Source organism: Mesocricetus auratus, unplaced genomic scaffold (genome assembly GCF_017639785.1).
Source record: "Mesocricetus auratus isolate SY011 unplaced genomic scaffold, BCM_Maur_2.0 Super-Scaffold_100676, whole genome shotgun sequence".
NCBI lineage: Eukaryota > Metazoa > Chordata > Mammalia > Rodentia > Cricetidae > Mesocricetus > Mesocricetus auratus.
This window is the reverse complement of record NW_024429266.1, coordinates 62,875,335-62,898,943: the sequence shown is the minus strand read 5'-3', so window position 1 is coordinate 62,898,943 and position 23,609 is coordinate 62,875,335. Positions and strand designations below refer to the sequence as shown.

At 44.2% G+C, this 23,609-nt stretch overlaps 1 protein-coding gene across 4 annotated transcripts in view; it reads right to left on the bottom strand.

Moving 5' to 3' along the window:
• Positions 1-23,609, bottom strand: part of Nckap5 (NCK associated protein 5) — an 831,052-nt gene that overhangs the window by 220,527 nt on the left and 586,916 nt on the right. For all 4 annotated transcript variants that reach the window (XM_040738960.1, XM_040738961.1, XM_040738962.1 and 1 more), the window contains one exon: positions 12,228-12,296. In XM_040738960.1, coding sequence (XP_040594894.1) covers positions 12,228-12,296 — 69 coding nt within the window. The remainder of the gene's footprint in view (positions 1-12,227; positions 12,297-23,609) is intronic.

The following is a 23,609-nucleotide window of genomic DNA, read 5'->3' as shown; positions in this document are numbered from 1 at the left end:
TGACTCATTAAAGTGGGTCAGATGCCCATAGACCTGGCATCGAGGTGGCTGAGGCAGGTCCTCAATTTCAACACAAATCTAGGCTACAATGGAAGACTTTTTATCCAAAACCAATATCAAGATATAGAACTTAATAGGTTAATTAGGCAATGTTCCTAATATATGCTGTGTAGACCATATAATTTATATAATACAAAGTTACATGTAATACATAAACTATATATTACAAGACTTTGCCTGTCTAACTGAATCTGACAACTATTAAAAAGAAACTTAAGGGCCGAGGGTAGGAGTTCTCAACCTGTGTGTCTTGATCACTTTTGGTGTCAAATGACGCTTTCACAGGGGTCGACTAAGACCACCATAAATCACAGATATTTACATTATGATTCATAACAGTAACAAATTACAGTTATGAAATAGCAATGAGGTTAATTTATGGTTGGGGGTCACCACAAGGTAAGGAACTGTGTTAAAGGGTCTCAGCATTAGGAACGTTGAAAAGCACTGGCCTAGATAGATGTTTCAGTCATGTGTATTGAAGTTCAGATTCCCAACACCCACATAAGAAGTAGGGCATCCTCGCAAACACCTGTAGCCCCACCTTCAAGGTGAGTAGAGACAGGAAGGCCGATGGTGCTTATTGGCTTCCAGCTCAGCCAACAAAACATAAGTCCCAGGATCAGGGAGAGAACCTGCCTAAAAGGAGTAGGCAGAACATGTTATCTGACACCTTCTTCTGATCTTTTTGTGCACACATGGGGGCAGGCATCCCCACATTCATACATATACTCATTCAAACACACACACGCACACACACATAAATGAGTAAGTGAAATCAAATAAAATACTTAGATGTCATAGAGTATAAGTACATTTCTTTGCATTCATTTCTTCCTTCAGTCGTTGAATATAAAATTTCTAAACATCTGACAATTGGGATGTGGACACCTATAGCAAGGATATAGCAGGCTGGTGGTTACAATCACACCATTAAACACGTCACACAGTGCACATATGTTATCACTATGGTGATTGTCAGCTTCAGGCAGGATTGGAAGGCATGCTTTCATCTACTTTTGCACTGGGTAACACATTCATTTTGGGGATGCTCAGCTCTGTGTGCCTGATAATCATAGAACACTTTGAATGTGGATGTTTTCATAGGGCTTAATTGTTTCTTGACTCAATATTGACAAAACAACACATCCTTCATGACCGCTGACTACCAGCAAATCTCAGAGAAAATTAAAACATAAGCAAGCACCAAGTTTTGGGCAGGAGGTGTTTACTTCATGAGAAGTAAACAGAATCAAGACTACCCATAATGTATTAGTTAAATCGCATGCATAGAGGGTATTTTGCCCAGTAAAACCTTTCCAAACTTACCCTGTTGACGTTAAATAAAAATGGAATTTTTTTCATTGAAACCAACAAGTCTTGAAGGAAAAAATTATCTTTTAGAAATTTTCATACATTCACATGTGTGTTGTTGGGTGTGGTTGGGTGTGTGTGAATGTACCACACATGTGGAAGCCAGAGACTGACATCAGGTATTTTCTTCAATTGCTCTCCCTCTTAGTTTTTGAGTCAGGGAGTCTCACAAAAGCTCACTGATGTGTTAGACATTCTGGCCTGGGGTCTGCCTGTCTCTACCCCTAGCACTGTGGTAAAAAGCACACAGAAAGGCACCTGTTGGTTTATGTCTGCTCTAGGGACCAAACTCAGTTACACTTCTGTAGCAAAACATTTTATAGACTGAGACTTCTCCCAGCCCCCAAATCTTGGGAGTTTTTAAACATTCATTCCAATTTATAAGTATCTGAGAGTTTTAAAGTCAAACAATACATCACCTCTTTTACTGTTGGCACATGAAGGAAAGTAGAAGGCTTGAGCTGTCTATTCAGGCAGAATTGGAGAACAATATAGGAAAGTTAATTCAGACCATAAATAATTTACTTAAAAAAATCTCAGACTTGGATTTGATTTACATGCTCATAAAACTGCCGAATATCAATATTTTCTTTTCTTCCTCTGAACTGGTTGCTCTCTTAAGCCACTCTGTGTTAACAGTGGTCACATAAAATGGCTGTATCTGTGATTTAATGGGGGACAAAGAGTAATATCCTAGCCATAACAGCCCACGGGAGGAAAAACTCTGTGTCTCTGCACTCTGCTTCTTGCCCAGTGGGCTTACTGACTCTGTAATGGACAAGGTTTCCTCTGGCATGTGTCCTTTGGACAATTGTTTGCCCTACCTGAAAATAGAACAATATTTTTGTAGCCGCTGACACGGAGGTAGAATTACCAGATGGACTTATGGATACTCTTTGGAAGGAAGGTATGAATGCTTCCCTTTTTACTGTTGGTGAAGATGGCTTCTTAGGTTTCTTGCTGTGTTAAACAGTCACCCCTCCCGGGTGTATCTCATAGCTGCTGTTAGGAGCTGGTACCTTCATTCTCTGGTAGATGCACATGATGTTGCCAGGATATGCCCCTTCCCACAGGGCTCCAGCAATCTGCCCTCAGCTCTTGGGTTGCAGATAATCACATACTGCCAGGCCTAGTTAATGAGAACAAATAACTTCCAGGGGTACCTGGCAGCTTCCTCTCGAAAGAAAGGCAGAACAGCAGCTGGCCTGAGCCAGAGGGACCTGAGACAGTGGAGCAGAGCTGACAGCCTTTCTGCCTCTGGGTTGTGGGACAAACTTGCCCACATTTTCTGTGGAGACCACCCAGCTCTGGGCCTAGGAGAGGATACAGATCTGCTCCTTTCCTTCTCAGTGGGAATCCTGTCAGAAAACTGACATTCCCACCCACACAATGCCTTCGCCTTCGAGCTCCCTCCCATAAGCACCAAGTGAACCCAAGATTTCTTCTTGTCTCTACCTCCCCAGCATGTAAATGCTCACCATCGTGCCTAGCTCTTTTACTTGTTTATTTTTACGTTATTGGTCCTTTTTCCTCTAGGCACTTGCCTTCCAGAGACAGGAAGAAAGTAAGATTGCTGATTTTTCTGCTATTGGACTGAAAAGAATGTTGTATGTCGGCCTCCCCCCCCCATGAGAGACCACACTAGGGAGTTCAGTGGTTCTTACCTAGTTGACAAGGCCCCAGGGCTCCTCTGGGGTGGAGGGCTAGAAGCAGCAGACTAGTCCTTAGAGGGGGATGAAAAGTCACCATGCCTACACAGCCTTCCCACCCCCTGTTGCCTGCTGCCACTCTCCCCTCCTCTGTTGGGGATTTCATCTTACAAAACAACTCCAATACCAGCAAAGTAGTTTTACTCTAGTTGAAAACATGTGCATGTTTAATGCTCTTTGGAAGGATTTCTCATCCTCTGGATCCCACACAGTAAAGAGGCAGCTGGGGACAAGAAGGAGAATATTAGGATATGGTCACTAGAAAAACTTGGGTCCAAGGCTCTAGAGACGGCTTAGTCACTGAAGTGTTTGCCTTGTAAAGATGAAGACCAAGTTCTATCTTCAGATCCTGTTTCTATAAAGCCAGGAATGAGGTTAGGGGGATGAGGACACAGAGGTTAAAGCAAAGTACCCACTATGCAAGTGTTTGGACCAAGTATGGAAACCCACGTGTCGGGGAATACTATTTTAAGGTGTGTGACTTTTGTTTATGCTGCATTTGTTTTAACTCTGTGAACTATGTTACTGTGTCTGTCTAAGACACCTGATAGCCCAATAAAGAGCTGAACGGTCAATAGTGAAGCAGGAGCAATGACAGATGGGGCTGGCAGGCAGAAAGATAAGTAGAAGGAGGAACAAGGGAGGGGAAGGAATAAGAGAACAAGGAGAGGAAGACATCAGAGGCCAGTCATCCAGCCACTGAGAAGGAAAGTAAGAATTACAGAATAGAAAGATAAAAGCATGGAGGGAAAAGGTAGTCGGGATAATTTAAGAAAAGTTGCCTAGAAACAAGCCAAGCTAAGGCAAGACGCTCATAACTAAGAATATGTCTCCATGTTTGTGATTCATTTGGGAGCTGGGTGGCTGCCCCTCAAAAAGCTAAAAGAGCAAAAACAATCACACTACCCATGTAAATGACAGGTTGGTATGGTGGCCTTCTGTAGTTTCAGCCTTAGAGGTTGGAGAGAAGCGATCCCCAGTGCAAGCTAGGTAGGCAGACTAGCCATACTGGTGATCTGCAGTTTTTATTGAGAGATTCTGACCCTATGAATAAGGAATGAAAATCATTGAGGATGATTCTGACTTAACTTTGGGCTCATGCATGTACTCGTATCCATATGTACCCACACATGAAAAATCCATGCATACACATATCACACATAGAGACACATTAAACATGGAAAGAAGAATTCAAGTGTGGTGACACAGACTTGTAATCTCAGCACTGGGGATGTGGAGACATCCCTGGGACTTTCTGGCAAGTCATGTCTACTTGGTGAGTTCTAGGCAGAGAAAGACACTATTTCAAAAAACAATAATGACAGCACCCAAGGAATGACACCTAAGGTTGATTGTTGGCCTCCATAAGCATGTGCACACACATGTACACACATACACTTAGTTTGTGTTGTTGACGTATACTGAGGTGTAGTGAATGGAGGATTATGTGACTCCCTTCATTCATAAAATGTGGGAACCATCTGAAGTTGTGAGAAAAGTGTGAGGTGACTATGTAGTCAGAGAAGCCACCTAGACAGGGCCAAATGTAGACTAGTCATCCTATCAATGGCAAATGGCAATCAGGAAGGAAACCACAGAGGACAGGCCACTTTTGTCATGTCAAACTTGAAGAAGAATACATAGATTTCATTTGTAAAAGCTTATAGTTGTGCATATGCATGTGACATGAATGCATAAATATGAGTTTTACTAAGCATCCGTTGCACTCTTCTCCATGGCTTTAAGGGTTAAATTTTGAGACAGGGTCTCATGTAGCTCAAGGTGGCCTCAAACTCACTATGTTACTGTGGAGTACTCTTTTTATATACTGTGAAGATGTGTCTTTGCCAAGGTCCCTTCTGATTGGTTTAATAAAGAGCTGAATGACCAATAGCTTAGGCAGGAAGAGGCTAGGCAGGACTTACAGGCAGAGAGAAAAGAAGAGATGAATTTATGTGTGGGAAAGGCAGAAAGGGAGGCATAGAGGAAGCAGGACATGCAGGGGGAGAGGTAAAAGCCGCAAGCCATGTGGCAGCATGGAGATTAATAGAAACTGGGTAAGTTATAAGACCTAGTTAGAAACAAGCCTGATTTTTGGAACCTATTCCCCATGCAGGGCTGCCTCACTCAGCCTTGATGCAGGGGAAGGCCCTTGGTCCTGCCTCAACGTGTTGATATGACATGCTTTGTTGACTCCCATGGGAGGCCTGCCCCTTTCTGAAAGGAGGAGGAGTGGATGGGGGGCTAGATGGGAGGTGGGGGGAGGGAACAGGAAGAGAGGAGGGAGGGGACCTGGGTGGCATGTAAACTAAATGAAATAATTTAGTGGTGTTAAAAACAAAAGAAGTCTGAGCTAAGAACAAATTTTCATAATTAACAAGAAGTCTCCATGTTGATTTTTGCAAGCTGGTGGTCAAAGTAAAATTTGTCTACATTATATAGTCAAAGATGACCTTGGGGTGCCAAGACAACTAGTTTATGCACTGCTGGGGATCAAGCCCTGGGCATTGTGCATGCTATGAATGTGCTCTGTCCACTGAGCTATAGCCTCAACCAACGTTCATTTATTTTGCCTAACAGTCTTGCTAGATAAAAAGTGGTAGCTTCACACTTCTAGCCTACAGGATAGGGCAGTTGTGCTGGTGTTTGGACCCGTTCTTTCCCAGGCAAAGTCCATATGGTCTCTTCAAATTCAAATTAGTCTTTAAGGATGTGTGCTTCTCCCCTTCCCATTATTTATTCTTTGGACTGTGTTTAGGTTTGGCGCATAATAGATGCCTGTTTACCTCTGAGGAGACAAAGGAAGACATTAGTTTAAATGTGTATGTAGGATTGCAAGAAAATCATTTGGAAATTAATTTCATGCTGTTCCCTTTCCATTCATTCAGTTACTCATTTAACAAGCATGCATTAAACACTTCATGTGGGCTGAGAATCATGCCGAGCCCTGGAGAAATAATGGCAAGCAGAGTGGAGGCTCTGCCTGAAGGCGGCAGACTGGAGGAGCCAGGCACGTGTGCAACTGGGCACCCGAAGTCTGTGACAATCAGAACAGGTTGTGTTCCTCTTGTGTTATTGAGATGGTGATTTTAAAGATGTAGAAAGACTGTGATGCAGGATGTGCCTGAAAGTGTCCCTATAAAGATTCCCGAGGCTAACCCTGGCACACAGCACCCAGGTGAGAGAGAGAGAGAGAGAGAGAGAGAGAGAACTTTTCTCTTTTTTATTTTTAAATTTAAATTTAAATTAGAAACAAGGTTGCTTCACATGTCAATTCCAGGTCCCTCTCTGTTTCCCTCCCCTCCTCCCGTGCCCTCCCACCAACCCCCCCCCAGTATCTCCTCATTTCCCTAGGGAGGGTGAGGCCCTCCATGGGAGTGTCCATAGTCTGTCATTTCATCCAGGGCAGGGCCTAGACCCTCCCCCAAGAATCCAAGGTGAGAGTGCATCTCTCATTGTTGGATGGGCACCCAAAGTCCATTTGTATGCCAGAGGATAAATACTGATCTACTACCCAAGGCCCAATAGATTACCTAGGCCTCCTCACTGACACCCACATTCAGGGGGGGTCTTGATCAGTCCCATGCTGGATTCCCAGGCATCAGTCTGGGATTCAAGAGCTAACTCTTGTCAGGTCAGCTGATTCTGGGGGTTAAACCAGCCAAGTCTTAACCCCTTTGCTCGTCAGTCCTCCCTCTCTGTCATTGGGTTCCTTGAGTTCAGCTCAGTGTTTAGCTGTGGGAGTCTGCCTCTGCTTCCATCAGCCATTGACCCAGCCCTACAGAAAGTTCTGGAAGGAAAACTTTTCTCTTTTAAAGACAGTGTCTTACATAGTCCAGGCTAGCCTGGGACTCAGGATCTAGCAAATGATAACCCCAGGCTCTTAATCCTCCTGATTTCATCTCCCAAGCACTGTGAGGTCACTGTGATCCCCAGTTTGTAGCTTTTTATTAACTGGAAAATAATCTCAAATTTCCATGTGGGCCCAGGGTATCCTGTCATTGTGTGCAGCCTTGTTTCCAGTGTGTCATCTACTTGTGCTCACTTTGTGAAAGTGCCACTTGGCTACAGTCCTCAGAAGCCGGCCCTACAGCAGTTCGTAACCTCATTTGAATATTATAACCCCCAGAGGGTTTTAAAAACATGAGTACCCAGGCTCCATGCCAGGGCAGAGTTCAACCAGATCTGGAATAGGACATAATATACCCAGCAGCATATTTAAAGATCACTAGGCCAGGGGCTGGACGGATGGCCCAGTCAGTAAAGTGCTTGCCACCAAAGTGTGAAGACCTGGGTTTGAATCCCAGCACCCACCTAAGAAATAGAGTATGATAGCACGTGTCTGTAATCCCAGTCCTGGGGAGGCAGACTCAGGAGGATTCCTGGGGCTTGCTGGCCAGCCAGTATAGCATAATCTATGAGCTCCAGATTCAGTGAGAGACTCTGTCTCAAAAACAAAACAACAACAACAACAAAATAAAGTGGAAGGTGATTGAGGGAACAGTAGCATTAACCTCTGGCTGGCCTCCCTCCCAATCTCTCTCTCTCTCTCTCTCTCTCTCTCTCTCTCTCTCTCTCTCTCTCTGAGAGTCATCTATTTTCTAGACCCACACCCTGTCTGGCTCTTGATCCTGCTGAGATACCCTCTCCAAGCCAGCCCCTTCCTTTACTGCTGCTCTGCCTCCTCCTCCCCACTGCAGACTGTCTATTCCTGACGTCCCCACTACATCCAGCAGCTTCCCTAATCCAGATTCCATGACCCTCTAACCTCCTCACTTCATCTAGCCTAAGATTTCCACACCAGAGCCCATAAGAGATGACACTCAATGCAGGTTTTTCAGATGTCTCTGCATCCATCAGAAGGCAACGCAGTGGTCCAAGGGATGCTATCAAGTTTATTTTATACACACACTGTACCTCTGTATGGGAACAGGTGGTCTGGAAGGAACTGTGGCTAAGGCAATACTATGGATGTATAACAATTCACCACCTGGCAGTAGACTGCCTGTCAAATATTTGAACTAAGAAAGTACAGATTGAATCCTGAAGACTTCCAAACTCCCTTAAATAGAGGAGGGTTATCCCTGGTGTGGTCTTTCTACCCCAATGCCAAGAAGCAAGAGAAGTGAAGTGTGCGTGCAACACACATAAACACACACTTACACATATGCACACACACACATGCACATACACACCTCTCACATCAGGGTATGTGAGAGTATGTATCTTTTTATACACATGTGTGTGTATCCATCTATGCACAGTATTGACCTGTTGCTAGTAAACACACTTCTTTAAGTAAAAGTACAGACAGAATTTTAGATGCCCCAGTGTTTCCCCAAATCCTCAACAAGCCTTCCATTTCCCTGAAAACAAGCATGAGGGCAAAAAGGATTGAGGGTGCTTTAAGGTCATGCCTTACCCATCAGGGTATGTTTTATGGAACTTATTAGCAAGGAAATAACTTACATGAGGCCTTACCTTGTTAGTCGGACTAATTAGTATAAAAAGCCTTGGAAAGAATTTGCACTCCACATTATTACTACACGGAACTGCCCCTCTGAGGGCATTCTCTTACAAAGCCTGGAAACAGACAGTCTACCTCGTGCAATTAGTTACAGAACAACAGGCAAGTGTAATCAGAGGCCAGTATTCATGAATACAAAACATTTGTGTTGTTCAGAGGTGGCTCTTTGTTGTAAATCACCTTGCTGGCAACTGTTAATTTCTGCAATTAGGAACAGAGGGACTCTCTTCAAAAATCCTGCTGTCAGTGGAACCACAGATAATGATTTCGAAGGAGAGAATTTTGGCTTGCATGAGAGAAATCCACATAGCACAGGCATAAGGAATACACGAGAAGTAGATGACTGTGTGTACGTGGGCATTAATGTCTGTATGTGCGTGTATGTTTGTGTGCATGCTGAGGTCAGATGTAGACATGAAGGGTTTTCTTCAGAATTTGTTGAGACAGGGTTTCTCACTGAACTTGGAGCTCATTGATTCAGCTGAACTGACTGGCCAGAAAGCCCCAGGGACCCTCCAATCTCTGCCTCCACAGCACTGGGATTACAGGTGTGTACAACTATACCTATCTTTTTACAAGGGTTCTGGGGATCCTAACTTAGGTCTTCATGCTTGGGTTTTACAGACTGAGCTATATGCATGCCCCGGACTCCGGTTTCTATAGAGAAATCTTGCAAGCTTTATGCTGGATGGAGAGTGACCCAAGGGAATACTGTGGTAAATACAAAGCTCTGTGGTTTGAGCCCATAGATTTGACTTCTGAATACAGGTCATGTCTCACTGGAAACTTCCATGGAAGGGTGAAAGTGCAACTTGGCTCATCAATACTTTTAGCCCAGGGGGATTATCGGCTCCTCTAAATAACCTTGGATCTATTTGGTCTTTCTTGCCCTAGACTTAGACTGGACCAAGGGCCTGGGGAGCGGGGCTGAGGAAAACTGAACTGGCCTCACCAGACCCCAAGTCTGTGTGCCAGCTTTTATGTCAACAACTTTCCTGATTGCTTTAACTTTGGATACTGGAATGATTGGTGTGTGTGTGTGTGTGTGTGTGTGTGTGTGTGTGTGTGTGTGTGTGTGCATTTGTGTATTTGTCTGTGTGTCTGTGCAGAGGCCATACATGAAACTCAGGTGTCATCCCTCAGGTACTATCCATATTATTTCTTCTTACACAGTCTCTCATTAACCTGCTTGTTACTGAGTAGGTAACAGTGAGACCCAGGGATCTGCCTGTCTCTGCCTGCTGAGTGCTTGGACTACAAGTCTGCCCCATGCTTGGTGTATTACATGGGCTTCAAGATTCAAACCCAGGTCCTTATGCATACTTCATTCAACAAGCTATTCTTCCAGCCCCATTCAGGAGTTTCTAAGTCCTGACAGGGCAGAGGGTTACAAACACTATTTCTTGGAGTAAGTAATCAGAATGGCTAGAAATTCTAAACAGCTGGAAGACTGAATATTAGGTAACTTTTAAGGGACATATGGAGAGTTCTCCAACAGCATGTAAATACCCAGTGCCAAGGACAGAGCAGTCAATATTATGAGGCCAACACTGCAGAAGCAACGTGTACAGACACCAGCAAGAGAGCCTGCTAACACAAAAATGCTGGAATCACCCTGTATGGCACCAGGGTTCTATGGGTTATAGATGAGTCCTGGGAGTCAGCATTCATCCCAAGCTCCCAGACATGGTTCATGTTGTGGGGCTAGATAGCATATTCTAAACAACCACTGGTGTGGGCCTGAGGCTATGGACCAGTTGGCATGGCTTCCATCCCCAGCACCACACAATGAAGGCATTATGCACATGCCTGTAATCCCAGAATATAGGAGATGTAAGACCAGGAGTTCAAGATCATCCTCGGCTACTAGTGAGTATGCAAAACCACTGTTGTGCACAAACCTCAGCACAGAAGAAGCACTGGTGTGGGACTCTCCTATCCTAGGGTAAATACTGGTGTGGGACTATCCGAGCCAAACAGAAACACTGGTGTGAGATTATCCAAGCCTAGAGGAGACACTGGTCTGGGACTATCCCAGTCTAGGGGAGACACTGGTCTGGGATTATCCTAGCCCAGGATGGCACTGTTGTGGAACTATCCCAGCCTAGGGGAGACACTGCTGTGGGAAAACCAAAATAGCCAAAACATTCATCCCTGGAAGTTGGAGATTACACTAGTCTGAAGGAGGAGGAACATGGTATTAGAATGGGTTATATACTTGGGATTCTGACTTGTGTACTTCCTGGTCCAACCCATCAACTTCTAGGACAATGTCAAAGGGGAGAGAGGATGGATTGTATGGGGAAAGGTGAGAATATCAAAAGGATCTCACTGGAAAACATTTATATAGCTGTTAGCAAAGAGAAAAAATTGAATATATATTGGTCACCTCACAAGTAAAATAATGGAACAAGATAACATGCAATTTTTCTAAAATCTATTCAGCTACACTCTAGTAATCTCTAAAAGAATCTTACAGAATGTATGAGAGTTTTAACACACTGGGAAGATGTCTAAAGAAGTTATGTCATTTAAATAATGGCTCCCATCATAGTGGAGTCCCCGAGGAGAACTTTTCCACATGGCCAGAGGACCATTGTGGCAGGAAGCAGCAGTGTGACTGGCTCCTATGCCTAACAGTGGGAGAAGGTGCTGGGAGTTTGAGAGCTCTGAGCAGGCTTTGGTTCCCCTGTTGCCCCCAAGACACTCTCCAACACCCACCATTTTTGTCCTCATCTTACCATCATTATCAGATAATATTTATCGAGTTTACTCATGCGTGAGTCTCCGTCTTTTTCTACTGCACTCAAATTTTCTTCCTGACTTCCCTTTTTCTCTTTGGCTTGTGCTCAATCTGCAAATTTGCCCCCTCGGGTTGCCAACTGTGAACGCTGTCCCACCCTCTCAATCAGCGACTCACTTCTCAGAGAATGCATCCAATTGCATACATGTGGCTCCATCTCATTCAGGGCCAAGGATCGCACTTCTTGGACAGAAGGAATTGATCATATGGTGAATCCCACCCGTGTGTGCAAGGACGGAAGACAATTACCCCAAGGAATCACAGATGATCTGTGAAAGTTACAGAGGAGGGGAGGAAGACAGGGGCAGAGGGGAGGGGAGACAGAAGAGAGAGATAGGAGAGGGAAGGGAAAAAGGAGAGGCAGCAGAGAGAGGGAAGGGGGGGAGGGAGAGGAGATACAAATAGAGAGGGACATTCACACAGGAGAGAAAGAGAGGAAAGAGGCAGAGAGGGATGAAGGGGAGAAGGGAGAGAAGAGAAAAAGAGGAGGAAGGAGAGAGAGGGAGGGAGAGAGGAAAGAGATGTATGAGGGAGGGGAGGGGAGGTAACAGAGGTAAGCAGAGGGCACATCTGTGGGGAGGTGAGGCAGGGGGAGGGGGAGACTGAGAACAATAGTTCTCAGTGGACATCTGTTTACAACTTTGTTGGGGGGAAACATTACAATTCTGTGCAGCATGGAACTCCCATGTGCTCTGACCCGATTAAGTTCCTTAACAGGCCCAAGCCTCTGGTCTGCCCTCTTACCCAGCCTCACCTCATCAAGGCATCTCTCATACTGTTCTCTTTGATTCTCATTTTCCAGTGCTAGTGCCGAATTCTCCGCCTGCAGTAAGAGACAGAAATAACAACCGTAAATCAATGAAACGTTGTGTTATGTGACAACTCATTCAATATGGTTGCTAAATATACCTCCCCAGGACCCCGGGTAATCTCTTAGAAGTACCTTTGACAGGTTTGCACTAAGTACTATTATAAGTATCGCAGGGATGACTCCTGTCTTACAGGCTCGCTCACGAGCATACATTAGGATTCTAAGAAATCAGAACTTGATATTCTGAGCAAGTAGAAAATCAAATCAGGGCTGTGCTGAAGTGTTCCACAGAAAGATGCCAGTATTTATCTTATGCTATGAAAATGTAAATGTAAGAAATGCCTAAATCCACTCCATTAGGACCTGGCATGATCTTTGCCTAATATGTGTTGAGGCCACAATAAAGAATCGCAGGAGAAGCTTTTGACTCAGAGACAAAGTCCAGGTGTTATTCTTGGTGCCAGTCAGTGACTTTGGAACAGAAGATGACGAGGAGAAAGGCACACCTTGACTGATCCTTATGGATCTCTTTGTCCACCCTGCTTCCTCTGATTAGAGTCTTCATGCTCCTCAGAGCACCTGGGCACAGGAGTGTTGATGTGCTATACTAGTTTCTTTCACTGTTGGTATGATAAAACAAGCTGACAAACTTCAGGGAGAAAAGGTTCATTCTTGCCCATGGTTTAGGCCAAGTACATTATGGTGGGGATGTCAAGGCAGCACTATGCTTAGCTTTTTATATGGGCTGTGGGGATTGAACTCAGGCCCTTAAGTTTGCATAGAAAGCTCTTCACTGTTGAGGGGAGGGGGCATCTCCTCAGCCCAGGAGGGAGCACTTTTAGTTCATAGAGTGTGTGTACTAGGCTTTGAGATAGTACACAGGTTAGCATGCTTCTTTTATAGCTTCTCTCTATCTGCTGGTTCAGGAAGATTTTGTTTGGTAACACACACACACATACATACACACACACACACACACACACACACACACACACACACACTTTTTAGTAACCATGTAGACTTTCCTCACACCATGACAATCAAGATTTAGCCACATATGCTCAACCACTCTCTTTCCATCTTATCTTTCTTCCTGTATCATGAGGGCAGGCTTCAGACAAGACCCCATCTATGCCTTGTATGTATGTTGAGATACTCTTGAGCACAATCACAGGCTGGTTATTGATTTCCTGAAATACATTGTGCACTATGGTAATGTGGTCTACACTTAGTCCAGTTTCAGCCTTGGACTGACAATACCCTTTAGAATGAGTTTTTCTAGTCCACAATTCTTGTTAATACCCAGTAACCTTTGATATTAATACGTCCCGATGATTGTGCACTTACAATTTTCCTCCCGCCCCACTGTTCCTTTCCCTTCAACTCCCTCCCTTGTACTCACTTCCTCTCCTTCTCTTCCCCTTTCCTCTCCATCAATCCCCTTTGCTCCTTCCTCCCTCCTCACCTTCCTCATTTCCCATCTCCAGGATCTATTTTCTGCAGGACGCACTGGGCTCCCAAAGGCAGTGTGTTTACTAACTTGTTCCACCCCTGAAGTACACAGACAACTGTTACACCATGAAAATCTGTGCTAAGGAGAGGCAAGGATAAGTTCTTTTTTAGAGTGAAGGTATTCATGAAAATTCTCTGCTCAAGGGTGACCAGGTCAGTTCTCTGCCTTCCCATCTGGTGTCCATTACGCAATTCATTTGTTTCTGACAGTGTTCTAATTTAATTTCCTTTCTTTCTGATTTCATTTTATTGTTCTGAATATGTTAAATATTAGCATGATTTCAGAAATCAAAGCTCTACTGAGAGGCACATGCTGAGTGAGGCTAACTCCGTCTGTCTTTCTGGTCACCTCTTTTGGAGGCTTGTTAGCAGGGTTTGCTCTCTCCCGGTTCTCTTTCTTTCAGTGCTTCGTTAAACGGTGTCCTTTGCCCCTCTCATCACGACGTATTTAGGTACGATGGGCCCCTTTCTCATATCATTCTCGCCAGCGTATCAGATGCAATCATTCGACATTAGCTTCACACAGGACTCATGGACTGACTGCCTGATTGAGCGTGGGTGCACCCTCCCATGTGTGCCTGCGCATATGGAGGCTGCAGGCTGACATCAGGCCGTCTTCTCAGTCATTCTCCACTGCATTGTTTTGAGACGGGGTGTCTCAATATGCCTGCTGCTCACTAACTTACTCAGGCTGGCTCGCCACCAAGCCCCATCATTCTTCTGTTCCTCTTCCCCAGTGCCTGGATTACAGGTATTGTGCAGCCATGTCAGAAATTCTCCTGTGGGTGCTGGGACTCTGAATCAAGCCCTCAGGCATACAAGGAAGGTGTTTTACTGACTGAGCCATCTCCCCACCCTCCAAGGATTCTTGTACCCTCGGTCTACCCTTGTTTTGGCCCTTTTAGTGGATAATGATTGACGGGGGTTAGTCTTATATTTCCCATTATTTTAAGAGCACCTTGAAATCACCCCTTACTGTTTCCCCCTTTTCAACAACATCTCTAAGCCATACCCCTCCTTTGCCTCCCTCTCCCAGGACACATCATCCTTTGGAGAAAGCCACATGGATCAGCTCTTTTGTGTTCTACCTCTCAACCAACACAGCAACCCTGTTAATACTGTACCTAGTGCTGATCATGTGATCCTGGGTTTTCTCCTTCTGGCTATCGACTTTTCTCCCAGGCTGCAGCAGTACTTCTGTGGGGTCCTTGAGGTCATTTTTCACTATTATTATTGATCAATTTGTTCTTGAAAATTTCATACACTCAATTCTCTCTTCATCCTCTTCTCCCTACCCCGGTTTGGGATTGAAGCTAGGGCTTTCCTAAGCATCTGGAAAATTCTCTGGCACTATCTTGATTATACCCACCCTGACTCCATCCCTCCAACTCTTCTCTTGTCCCCAGCATAACTCCCTGTCAACTGCAAGTCTTTTTTTTAAAATTACCTACCATGTATAATTATTATTGCCCATAGTGCATGCGTATGGGCTCAACTACTTGGGCATGAGTAACCTACAATAGCCATCCCCACCTAAAGACAAGTGACTCTTCCTCTCCCAGCAACCACCAACTGCCATGCTTCTAGGTTTTTTCACGTCTAGTTTGTTGAACTTGCTTCAGGAACAGCTGATACAACACTTAGTTCTTTCCCCAACCCAGGCAGGAGGGCAGTTTGGGTTCCAGTTCAGTTCTGTCCCAGATACTTAGGTGATGTTAGGGTTTGCAAACTTTAGCAGGTTATTCTAGTTAACAAGTCTTGTTCTTTAACAAAACTGGGAGAGATACCTTTGTCTATAAGATACTTGCTGTGTAAGCACAAGGTCCAAAATTCCATCCTGAAAACTAATGTATAAAAGTTGAGTATGGTGGCATGCACCTTTAATCTGAGCACTGCAGAGGCAGAGATAGTGTACATCCTCAGTTAGGGCTTGCTAGGCACTCAGCCCAGCCTTCTTAGTCAGTTCCAAGCCCATAAGCATCCCTGTATCAAAACCAAGATAGACACTGCATGAAGCATGATACCTGAGGTTGACACATGCATTTGCACATCCATACAAATATGCACATGCATATGCATACAAAAGACACAAATCATTCAACTAAAACAACTTTAACTTCAAAGCTTAAGGTATCAAGAATTACAAGGGTGAGTACTAGAATCCCAGTTCTGTAAGATGGCTGCTTTCCTTTGAGAAAGGTTGTTATGGATGATATCTCCTGACGTTACTAAAGAGACTGGAAAAGAGAATGGAGACAACAGTGGTGGCTAGTTTACATTGTTTGTACTTTGCTTGTCTTGAGGAAAGCATGCAAGGAAATAAAATAGGAAATGGGAATTTATATGGGATGTCTGCAATTCTCTTCTATCCACATCACGTTGTGATAACAGGATGATCGATCCATTCAGATAATTACCATCATTACAGTTTACATTACCTGCCTCACATTTACTGTTCTGACAATTACAGCCCAGCAAATTAAATACAGAGAGGGTGCCGGGGAACACAGTCACATTTACGGCCACTGTTCTCAGTTACAGAGACAAGCTTTAATTGATATAATCCTACACATCCCAGAAGACATTAGAGATTTTGACAATTATACCTGGGAAGCTAAAATGACCTTGAACTCATGGTTCTCTTTAATCCGTTCATATTTATTAGAGATTTGGGATTAGCCCACTTCCAACAGGAGACAACGTGTAAAGAAACAGAAAATCCCCTTAATTAAATGTGATTTAAAGAAACAGTGGGTATTTATATAGAAGAGTTGTGAAAGGATAAAGAGAGAAGAAGGGGAAATGTAGGCATCATTACTATGAATTATAGAAATTAGAACAAATCATGCTCCATTTTCAATATGCTATTAAGTCAGGATACCCAGAGGACTCAATTAGAACCTTCAAGTACATGTTGCTGGTGGATCTTTGTGTTCAGCTTTCCCTTTTACAGTGATCAAAAACTTCTGCTAGACTTCATCCCTGACTGAGAGACTTTCCCACTTAGGGTAGTGTGTTTATGGCTGTAAATTATACTGATCTCTGTAAGTTTGAGGTTTCATTTGCAAAAATTCTGTTTTTTAAGTTTCTCTCTCTCTCTTTCTGTGTGTGTGTGTGTGTGTGTGTGTGTGTGTGTCTATATGTAAACGCATGTACATGTGGAACCCAGAAGACTAGAAGAAGGCCCCTGAAGATGCCCTGGATCTAGCACTACAGGCAGCTCTGAGCCAACAGCTCTGGGTGCAACAGCAGCAAATGCTCTTAACCACAGAGACATCTCTCCAGTGCCATTCTGGCTATTTTTTGTTTCTTAACCAGGAGGCCAGTTCCTCCATGGAACTTGTCACAAGGTTGGACACCCCAGGGCTGACTTTCAAAATACTCACTATTGCATCTACATTCAGATGCAAATGAACCATGCCCTAAGCAGATTTGCATATGAAGAGGCAGGAAGTCAGTGTTTAATCACAGCATTTCAGATCCTAGCAAATGTGTAGTTTTGTCAAGCTAAAGGGATCATCTGGGACAGACAAAGTATTTCATTTTACCTTCAAATCTCATCAAGTCATATTTCTTATAAGCCTTAGGACTTGGGATCACACTTCCCACATTTTCTAAGGTAGAAGAAATGAACACTGTGGAACTCACAATCCTCCTCAAACTGTAGATATCAAACATTCACCTGTCAGTCACCTATGCAAACAGTTACATTTCCAGTAACCTCTCCAAACAGGCAGCTCTTCAAACCATCACCTATCAAACAGTAACCTATGAAGCAGTTACCTAACAAGCAGTCACATATCCAAACAGTCACATCTATCCAGCAGGTGCTATTAACCTTGAGCCAGGTACAGGATCTGCTTTTCAAATAGATGCCAACAATTCAGGGGCTGAAAACTCTTTGAAAGCAAACAAACAAACAAACAAACATACAGCATAACATAAGCTGTGAGTATATTCTGTCCCAGGTGAGTCCTCAAAGATATGTTAATAATTACATGTAATAGCTAAAAAGGAAACTGGGGTAAGAAATGAGTCCCTGAGGATTTCTAGACCACTCTGTTTCATTTGTTGACCTAGTGGCACATATACATTTGTTTTTGCTCTGTCATTTTGACTGTAAATTGACATTTCATGTAGTCTTCTATATGCAGATTTCTTATGCACACACACTCTCTATGAAGTCCCAGGACGGGGCTGGCAAATGGCTATACTGGTTAGTTTTTATTGCAAGCTATGTAATAACTAGACTAACAGGAAGAGGAAGTCTCCATGAAAGAATTTCCTGGGTGCAACTGGCTTGAGAGTATGTGGGTGCTATTTTGTGATTGCTAAGCAATGGAGGAGGGCTCAGCGTATTGTGGGCAGTGCCACCTCCTGGGCAGCTGGTCCAGGGCTCTAGCCAGTGAGCAGCATTTTCCTTGGTGACTGCCTCAAGCTCCCACCTTGAGTATTCCCTCCTTTCCCCCAATGATGGACGGTTACCTGTAAGCTGAACTAAACCTTTTCCTCCACCCAGCTGCTTTTGGTCATAGTTTTTATCACAAGAACAGAACTCAAACTAGAGCAATGACTAAATGAAGAAAGGTACAAGCCATCAAGCCTGCTGAACTAAATTGTACTCCCCATGACAGTCCCCTATTGAACATTGTCCTTGAAAGAAGTTGCAAAGCCTTGGTTGTCCATGAACCCCCTTGGCTACTGCTGCTTGAAGTGGGGTCCCCTGAAGCCTGGGACCCACATGGTGGAAGGAGCGGACCGGCTTAAATAGTTATCCTTTGGTTGCTACATGCATGCATGATGTGGCATGTCTGCATCCATCCACACTTACCCAGACCCCCACAAAAGACACATAAATAAACAAATGTAATTTAAGTCTAAGAAGCAGAGAGGAATAAAAACTTGTCAGCTCCTTTTCTCTTTAAAGGGGGGAAAAAGGAGAAAGAAATTTCACAGAGGTCTATGGAGGCTCAGAGAATGTTCTGGAAGGGTCTTGGTGACTTGAACAGATCAGAATCATTATAACAGAGTGTGTATGTGCAAAGGAGAGACCTGCTAGAGATGAAGATGGATGAAACATGATACTATCACAGCAACATGATCAAATGAGCATCTGTAGTAATTTACTCTAGTAACAGACATAAAAGAGGACTAGAAGGGACAATGAGGGGATTTGAAAATTACCATTAGAGTGATCCTATCAGCGTCAAAGCATCCCTGAATCTAATGTGAGAGCTGAGGAGACAGATGAGAGACATCATAAGAGAACCACTGGAACTTAGTCATGCCAGTGCTTGGAGGAGCAGGACTGAGAACCAAGAATGGCATGAAGTTGACATTCTGAGCCTCAGAGAAGGTGACAAGTCTCTAGTAGAAATGGAAATCACAGAAAGGGAAAGGAGCTGTGGTAGCTTTTTTATTTCCTTAAGGGAAAAAATCACATTGTTTTGTTGTTTAGTATGCTCTTCCCCACCATTCTTACAGAGAAGAGAAAATCACAATGTATGTGGGTTGCCCCAGTGCTTACACAATGCCTGCAGATGCTTGCACTGACAGTAATCTTTGATATTTCCACTGTTTACATGTTTTCATGAAATTACATTGTTTAGGGTTTCCTAAGCCTCCCTAGGACACTACCTATTCTATCAAGGGAAGAATATTGACCCATAGCTTACGAATCTACATTCAAAATGGATGGATTAAGTTGTATTGAGTTTGTAATTTAATCTGATTATATGGCCTAGTCCTTGCCACCCCCCCACAATGAGTGCCCTTGCAGGAAGTTCAGTAGATGGGCAGTGTGAGTCACAGGAAGCCTGTCCTCTCTCCAGCTTCCTACTTCAAGCAGCAGTAGCCAAAGGGTTCACAGACAAGCAGAGGTTTCCACTTCTTTCAAGGACACTTCAAGGAATATCATGGGGACTGAGATTTAGTATCCATGAATTTAGTTGAAATTAAAACTACACTGAAAATCCTCTGGGTTGGCCTGTCTTTTGCCATTCTCAAATTTCTTCACTGAGACTTAAATAAAAACAAACACCTAAATATGATATGGTCACAGCAGATGAATTGCACTGAATCCAGAGCCATGGGAACAGTTGCAACTGGGAGGCATATGGGAACAACAGGAAATGATGATGGTGGTAAAAAAATAGTTAACAAATACCAATGACATCTAAGTACTATTTGTCATTCTCCATGGTCAGCAGCGGATAACACACTTTTCCTACCTTATTATTCCCAGCAAGCTACAAATGAGCAGTTTGAGGCTCAGAAAGTTTCACTGGCTTTCTTTACACCAAACAGTTCTAATGAAATCTGTACTCCAAGCCAGACAGTAAATGTCTTAGCATCCTGTACTTTCAAATGTTTGACTCTGAGGAGAATACAGTGAAATGCATTTTCTGCCAGAACCCACACTTTGGGTTTACCTGTTCAAGAGCTAAAAGGGGTAGGTGATGACTGCTTCTCTAAACTGAATTTGTAGGCAGCAGAATGGTTTGGCAAACCTCTGGGGATGAGGAGAGTTAGTATTTGTACACAGTATACTTATTCCCCTCATTTACTCTAGCTTTGACCACCATCTGGGTGGCTTTGTGTGCTGAGTAGATGGAAGCTGGCAAGTATTTTGGAACAGTTTGGACCCTGAGATGACAGGGCTGAGGGGAAAGGTGATGAGATTCCTCATCGAGAACAATCAAAGAAGGACAGAAGCCTCAGTGTACAGCTCCGTGCAGGAGCAATAACAAACAAGTAGGCTGGGAGGCTGGTGGCTATCAGTCACATTAAAGAATCTTCATTTTAATTATACACAATTTGACCAAGATAAAAATTGAATCTGGGTGTAGACCATGTACTTAGCCAGCAATGTTCACAAAGGAGTTATACACAAATGACGTCTCAGTTAATAACAGTTTGATGATTAGACAATGAACTTTTCAGTGGTGTTTTGGTAGTTTAAAAACATTTTCCAGGATAGTTGTATGGGACAAAGCAGCCAGGTAAACATGGTTACACTCCAGCTAGTATTGATTGTGTGCTCCTGCCCATGCCACTTAAACACTTATAAGAAAAAAAACCCTAAAGCCAAAACTTATAAGTGTTTAATTTTTCTTTCTCCAGTTCCTTCTATTCTTTGAATTTTAGAAGACTCATATATATATGGATTCTGTAAGTTATTCTGAGCTACAACTAGAAAAATGCATCTTTGAACTTATGCTATATGCTGATACTCTTTCCTAATTTACTCTACTAAACATCTGTGACCACTCAATCTTATTTATCAAATTTCAAGGACGGAGACCAGGTGCTGTCACCTGACAATAACCCTGGAATTGTACAATTATGAGCAGGAGGTCAGAGGAGGGATCAAGTATGAAGTGGTGGTGGTCTACTAACACCATGGCTACACCCATAAGGGAGATTAACACTTGGGAAGTCTTCAAAGTTTGAAGACACCCTCCACCTGTACTTTGATAAGTTTTATGACTGCTTTCCATTTCCCAGTGCACTTGGACATTTCCAGCCAGAATAGTAGCCACCCCAATGTCCAAGCTAGGAAGACTTAGGAAGGTTAGAATCCTACCCAGCTCACAGATGGCAAAGCTGAGCGTGCTCCACAAAGATTCCTGGTCCATATAAAAGGGAAACTGTTACATTGAAGTCAGTTCTGGTAGATAGAAGATACTTGTCTGATATTGACTCAATACTATTATCAGACACATAAGGAAGAAGAGAGCCCTCCAAAAAAATCAACTGACCTCACTCCAGTATAAAAATGACAAACCAGATAGAAAGCATTCCAAAATGTCATCCTTTCCCCACACTGATGCTGAGGATGAAATCTAGGAGCGCTACCACTGAGCTATAGCTTGGATAATTTTGTAGTCACTCTAGACCACTGCATACCCCAAATCTTTTCAAGGCACAAATACCAGATACCTGGTTGGTGGATAGCACAATTTTTAAAGTGCTTGCTCTTAAAGCATGATTACCCAGTTTGAATTCTAGAGCCACATAAAAAGCAGATTGTGGTGGCATAGATTATAGTCCTATAACTGAGGATATGGAGATAAATGGGTCTCAGGGGATTCCTGGACAGCCAGACTAGGCAAAAGTGGCAAAACTCCAGACTTAGTGAGAGACAGAGTGTCTTAATAAACAAGATGAAGGTAGCTAATAGGTTTGGGGGAGGAATAACTAACACTAAATACCTCTGAAAAGGCCACATGGAAAACTATTATAGAAGCTTCCCAAAATACATACCTGTACATATATAGAAGGATTTAATGAAGGACAATACTCTACTGGGCACCACAGGACAGCAAATTAAATACCCTGGTACCAGGTGTGAGTTACCTCTTTTTGAGTTGTTGGTCAGTGGAGTACCACACAGACCCCATCAAATATTACAGATTACTTCCACTGCTCTTTTACCTTCCAGAATTTGATGGTAAGACTCTATTTCTGAAGATATCACATATGTGAATCATAGGACATGGGCAAACCAAGGTGGTACTGACCTAGAAGTTTCACTTCTACTAACTGACTCTCACAGTGCTGGAAGCCGCTACTCACATTACTAGTGGAGAGAAGTCATCATTAGTCTTAAAACTGCTGTGAATATGGCAGACTACAATAACATGGCCTGGCAACATATGACCACTGGTGCAATAGTGCCACAAGTGTTCTGAGAATAACCAGTCACTTTCTGATTGGATTTAAGGCTCACTTCATAAGACAGAGCTCATTTCTGGTACCGCTAACTGGGCTAAGAACCCATGAGTAGATCAGGTAAACAGGCCGGCTTCCCAGCCTGTGCTCCAGTGCCTGCAGATCGCCTGGGACCTGCACAGAGCTCCCAATCCCGGTGGGAGCCAAGCACCCCAGACTCCGGATCTTCGCTCCCACCAACGAGACCAGGAAAGGAGAGGAGGCTGGGAGACCAGGGAAGCAGCGGTTCTTCCAGCAGCATCAGGTAAACAGGCCGGCTTCCCGGCCTGTGCTCCAGTGCCTGCAGATCGCCTGGGACCTGCACAGAGCTCCCAATCCCGGCGGGAGCCAAGCACCCCAGGCTCCGGATCTTCGCTCCCACCAAGGAGACCAGGAAAGGAGAGGAGGCTGGGAGACCAGGGAAGCAGCGGTTCTTCCAGCAGCATCAGGTAAACAGGCCGGCTTCCCGGCCTGTGCTCCAGTGCCTGCAGATCGCCTGGGACCTGCACAGAGCTCCCAATCCCGGCGGGAGCCAAGCACCCCAGGCTCCGGATCTTCGCTCCCACCAAGGAGACCAGGAAAGGAGAGGAGGCTGGGAGTCCAGGGAAGCGGCGGTTCTTCCAGCAGCATCAGGTAAACAGGCCGGCTTCCCGGCCTGTGCTCCAGTGCCTGCAGATCGCCTGGGACCTGCACAGAGCTCCCAATCCCGGCGGGAGCCAAGCACCCAGACCCCAGGTCTTCTCTCCCACCAACGAGACCAGGAAACCAGAGGACCCAGGGAGACCAGGGGAGTAGCTGTTCTGGATCAAGTACAACAGGACCCAGCATAGGGTCCAGGGGACCAGGTAAGAGGATAAGCACCCCAGATTCCTGTTCTTCTTCTCCACCCACGGGACCAGCATTCTGACAAGGAATAGAAGAACCACCAGATTATTGGACTTGCTAGCACCCACCAAAAGGGAACTCTGGTCCCCAGACCAGTAAGGAGCTCTTTCTGCACCCACTAGAAGAAGAGATGGGAAAGAGACAATACAAAAACACAGTCAGCAACAGAAAAACAAATATGACACCGCCAGATTCTAGAGACTCCACACCAGCAAG